At 54.0% G+C, this 5,473-nt stretch overlaps 1 protein-coding gene across 1 annotated transcript; it reads right to left on the reverse strand.

Moving 5' to 3' along the window:
• Positions 1-491: 491 nt before the first annotated feature.
• Positions 492-4,155, reverse strand: PROP1 (PROP paired-like homeobox 1). The gene is made up of 3 exons (XM_047730623.1): positions 4,041-4,155; positions 2,638-2,870; positions 492-1,890 (listed from the first exon to the last, which is right to left on the reverse strand). The coding sequence occupies exons 1-3, from the start codon at positions 4,150-4,152 to the stop codon at positions 1,552-1,554; spliced, it is 684 nt and encodes a 227-aa protein (XP_047586579.1). The 5' UTR covers positions 4,153-4,155; the 3' UTR covers positions 492-1,551.
• Positions 4,156-5,473: the final 1,318 nt, after the last annotated feature.

Below are 5,473 nucleotides of genomic sequence, written 5' to 3' on the forward strand. Positions count from 1 at the left end.
AACTGGTAGCATTCCAGGGGCTGAAAACAGAAGTTACATATGATACGTACCGACAGCATTAGGGCTTAATTCTCTCAGGAAAACCTTGCTCAGAAATGCTAGAACACAAGTAACAAATAGCGAAGGACAGCCACCACACATCTAAAAAGCGACTTCTACCCCTACTGCACAAGGTGCCCTCGATCACTAAAGAAAGATGACTCTACCAATACACAAATCCAGAAATACCTCAAAGAAGCCAGACAGGAAATATACAAGTTGCCAGTAAACATGACACTGTTTCCCCTCTCACTAGCAGCGGTGTAAGTGAAAACTGACAAATAAGCAGTAAGGAGACATCGCCCTCAGGGGACAAGAAGGTCAAAATGGTGCAGGTCAACAAGGACGTGCTGAAACCAACACTGGGGGAGTTTTGGAGGCTGGCGGCATGTTTCTGGAAGGCAGTCTGGCCCAAGCAGATAAATCCATGGGAGGGCGAAGGCACAGTACAGAGGTTTTGACTCCAGACTTTTATATATATAAAATTTTATAAATAACATGACTATCCATTCCTAGGGGCTTGTTTAAGGATTTTTCTATGGGCCTGCCAATAAGTAAGTATGCACATTATGAGTAAAATACCTTATAAGCCATAGGATATATAAATGGGGCCACTAATGAGGCCGCGCCAGGTTTCTGTGAGGAGGGCTCAGACCAAGGGACTTCCCAGTGGGTTCTTTCCTGGGAATGACCTCTTGCAAGCCTTAAGACTCCTGGCTGGCATTTGGAAAAGTCAGCCCTGAATCTCATTGTTTCTTCTCTATCAGAAAACATATATGTTATGACTTGCAATCGATTTCAAAGTCAGGTTGAAGGTAATACTGAAGACTCAGATCTTATTTTTTTTATTGTTTATGAGATATTGGAGAGCTGTTCTGTGATGATCAGATTTTCAGGGTCCTGTTGGTAAGGGGAAAGTCTGGAGCTAAGGGAGCCACTGAGGAGGACCAGTTAGAAGATATGTGGCCAGAAAAGGCAAAGTGTCTGCCGGAATGGAAAAGAGAGGAAAAAATTCAAGAGGTATTCCTAGAACATTAATGAACAAAAGTGAATGTCTGATTTGGGTGGCGGGTGGGTGATGGAGAGAGGATGAACAGGTAGACTTTGAATCGAAAGCCTTATTAAAGGCAGCTAGAAACTGCTGCGTGAAGATCTTCAACTGTGATCTTAATCCACATAGCCCCGAAAGTTCTGTCATGTTCAATCACTTCCATTCACCAGCAGCAACAACTGCTTCCGTCGATACCCACCCTTCCACCGGTCACCTCCCCGGAGGCTTTTTACTTCTATCTTCTAGTAGGTTCACCTCCCTAAATTCCCTTAACTAATGAATGACCTGTGGGCCTTCTTCAGCATGACTTCCCATCTCTAAATTCCCAGTCTCTGAGCTGTCCCTCACTAAATTTCTACTTGAACCTTGGAAGTAAGGGAAGCCACCCAACTTTCTGTGCATTTCACCAGGGCCACGGGCTGGGGGGTGGGGTGGATTTCCTTATCAGTACCTGTCTGACCTTAGTTCCAGGACTTTGGGGGCTCAAGGCTGAGGGGAAGCATGGTAGGGGGTGGGGGGCAGGGCAGATGGCCAGTGGGCGTTGGAGGCAAGGTGGGATACCAGTCTTCAGGCTGGTGGGGTCGAGCAAAGGAACTGCCCGTGGAGGGCTGAGAGGGAAGGGTGTGGTTGTAGTGGTGAGGGAAGCAGGTCATGGGTGGAGGCGGTGTTGGGTAGGAGTAGGGGCAAGCAGGGGACTCGGGCAAGAAACCAGAGAAGGTGGCAGGAGACAGATGGGCCAGTGGCTGGAGGAGTGACCGCTCTTGCTTCCTCTGCTTAGCTCTGCGGTTCTGGAACCAGACCTGAGGGAGGGGGAGAATAGCCACATCAGAGCCTCTCTCAAGTAGGGACACTCTCCCCGTCAATGACAGAAGCTTCAGGTACTGAGCATAAGCCTCTCCCGCACCGCAGAGGAAGGAGAGCTCTTCCCAGAGGCACAGCTGAGCTGGGCCTTCTCACAAAACAAGACGCAGACCGTCACCCCCAACCTGTGTCGAAATTTGCTCTACTGCAAATCTGGGAGAGTCCGAAGTGTCAGCTTCCCATGAGAAAGAGATAAACCATGACACCAAATGATATTTTCCCTCCACGGGAAATAGGAAACATCCCGGAGGGTTATTAGAGATTAAGACTGTGGATGAGTTTAACTGTTAGAGATGGGGCTGGATTTCGGGTAGGGTTTGTACCTAAGATTAACTATCTCAATGGTTCGGATGGAAGGAACAGCAGGCAGGCTGGGTTTCAAGGCCATGGTTAGGGACAAGGCTACGTGGGCATGCAAACAATTAAGACTGTATTTCTGTTGGAATTCACATCCAGTTAAGGCTGAGGGTAGGATGCTGAAATTCAAGTTAGATCAGGTTAGAGCCTGTGTTCAATTCAAGGGACATTCCGGAAGTAGGTGAGGCGGTGTAGACCATGGGTCAAGGCTGTGTTCTGGGGAACGCTCAGGGGAAGTTCTAATGCCTAGAAGAATTGAGAGCCCAGCAGTTCCCAGGTACCAGATCTGCATCTCTTCCCAGAAGAGGAGGGGGATCCTGGGGCCTCACCTGGATTCTGGCCTCGCTGAGGCCTGTGTCCCGGGCCAGACCCTCTCGGGCCCAAATGTCGGGGTACTGATTCCTCCCAAAGGCTGCCTCCAGCTGCTCCAGCTGTGCGGGACTGAAGGTGGTACGGTGGCGGCGTCGGGAGTGTGGGCGACCCCTCTGTCCTCTGTGGGGGGACAGCCTTGGTCTCTGCACTCCTACACCAGAGAGGCTCCTGTAGGGCCGAGGGCCGGTGTCTGAGGAGGGAGGGGAGGCAGAGGTTGTGCGGAGTGGACCCACCTGTCCCCCTCCCCAGTTTCTCCTCAGTGCTCCACTGCGCCTCGCACACTCTGCCCTGACCAGAAACCCTTCAGCTCTGAACATAGCTCAGCCTTGTCCTGGCCTCACCTCGCGGTGCACTGACCTGCGCCCTGCTCTCCATATACGCTGTACAGATAGACTCGCTTCAACCCGGGGCCCTGCCCGCTTCCCCTCACTGTATGCCCACGCCCATGGAACATTCCCGTGCAACAGGCGCCCTTCCTGTGCCTTTCACCTCTCTGAGCACATGTACCACCCTCCAGGGTCTCAGCCCACGTGGCTCCTCTTTGCTCTGAACCACTAACAGACTGTCCTTGTCTTTAAGGCCCCGGGTCCCCGCTCTCCAGGCTCACACTGAGCACACACCCTCTCGAGAGACTGCTCCCATTCTCCCAGGCCCTTCACCTGGGCAGATGCAACATTCCTCACTCTTGTGCTCAGGCCCACCCTCCCCTTACATGCATTTCATCTTCTCTCCTACCCTGGCCCTGGCCTGGGCCGCCGGGCTGCGGAACCTGAGCTCGTGGGAAAGGCTTGCCTCTCCTCCACACAGGCTCACTAAGCCCCCACACTAATTAGTCTGAGAGCCAGCCGGGGAAGGGAGAACACGGAGCGAAAGGAAACACCTGGAAGGGACACACTGTGAAAAGGAGATGTCTGGAGCTGAGGCACCCGTCCCCATGGGGACCAAGGGTGTGGCTCCCACCCAGGGCTCCTGGTCCGCCTGGGGGACACACATGCATCGAGCTGCTGGTCACAGGGGATCCCAAGCCCCGGCCCCTCCAGCTGCCCATCTCAGAGGAGGCTGTGCAGTGGGCGACCCAGGGGCTCGGGAGTGAGGGCCCAGATGTCATCACCTCCACCCCCACCTCCAACTGTGGGTGCTGCTCTGCAGCCCGTCCACGCTGGGGTCTTGAGTCCCGTCTGCGAAGCCAACGACTTGTCCCTCCCCACACTTTCTGAGATGCCCAAGGTTTTAGCATTCTCAGATTTGTTTTTTGTCACCTTCCTCGTGGGGAGCCACTGCCCTCCAGGAGCCTAAGCGTGGAGCACCCCCACCCCCCCCACCTGCTGCCTCCTCAGGTCCAGCCCGGAGATTCACTCACCGGCCGTGGAGGTCAGAGTCCCAGCGGCGACGGGGTGGCTCTGGGGCCAGGGGCTGGTGCAAAGTCGCCTCTTCTTTTGCTTACCCTGCTCACTCCTCCCTTCCGCTTCCATGACTAGTAACAGAGACCTAAGAGGTCCGGTCCCCGGTGTCCCTTAGTCTCTGCTCCTGGTCAGTCTTTCTCTGGTGTGTCCCCTCTACGCCTCCTTCTCCCTCTGTATGTACCTCTGGCTCTCTGTGTAAATCTAGGTACAGAGAGATATTTTGGCCTTTCTCACTGTCTCTCCTTTTTCCTAATCTTTTTTTCTAACTCCCCCTTCCTTCTCTTGAGTATCATTTCATTCTCTCTGCCTTGCCCAGACCCTGTCTCCGTTTGTGCCTCAACTTCCCGCTGCGGGTCCACTGTCCCCGCGATGTGATCCTCTCCCTTTGCTCTCAGCTGCCTACTTCCCCAGCTTGCAATCCCACACCGCTTCCTTCTCCCTGAGCCTTGGAGGAGTGACCTGCTCCTCGCCCCTGGGGGCCCGTCCAATCATTGCCTGGCCACCAGAGCCCCTTCGTCTGGGGAGGATCACAAGCCGGATGAGGGAAGGTGCTCAGTTGGAGGGTCCAGGGACTGGGGCCAAGAGCTCGTATTCCCAGAGGACCAAGTTCTTTTGTCCTATTAAATCCCCTCCTGGGAGCAGGCAGGGTAAGAAGCCAATGCATTCCTCCCAAGACCCTTCCTCAGAACGCCACCGCGGGGAGAAGGGGTGCAGATGTGGGCCAGGAGCCGCGCCTGCCTTGGTGACATCCAAGGACCTGTTTCCGGGAATCTAAAAAGCTAAAAGACACCAGTGCATTCTGGCCCCTCCTAGATGTTCTGATTCTCAGAATATACTAGACGTACCCCCCCACCCCCACTCCCCTGCCACGGCAGGACAACCTGAGCCACAGGATGGGTGTCCCGGAGACCACAGTTCTCAAGTATGGTCTGCTTTCTTCCCCCACATCGCCTCCTCCTTGTTCTCTCAGAACCCCTGGGACTCCGTGACCTTCCGAGGTCACTGAAATAGAAAACCCTGACCCTCAGGAGCATTGGAATGCCAGGGGCTTCCTGACCCCTTGGACTCGTGGACTCTGCAGGAGACTGAGAGTCCCACGACATCCTGACACTCTGATTCTTCAAGGAAACCCTGAAGCACCCAGATCCCTGGGCAGTCAGGACACCCTGACACCCACAGTAGTCGGCTTCTTGAGATGACTTAGACTCAGGAAGTCAGGGAGCCATTCTGACACCTGCAGGCCATCCTGAGCCTTTAAAGACAACCTGATACCTCAGGATTCTAGGATATTCTAGGACACCCTGAAATCCAGAACGTTCTGCCTCAACTCGAAGATCCCCCTGACCCTGCCATGAGGTCCTAACCCCTCAGGACACACTGACCCAATAGG

This window comes from Lutra lutra, chromosome 5 (genome assembly GCF_902655055.1).
Source record: "Lutra lutra chromosome 5, mLutLut1.2, whole genome shotgun sequence".
Lineage (NCBI taxonomy): Eukaryota > Metazoa > Chordata > Mammalia > Carnivora > Mustelidae > Lutra > Lutra lutra.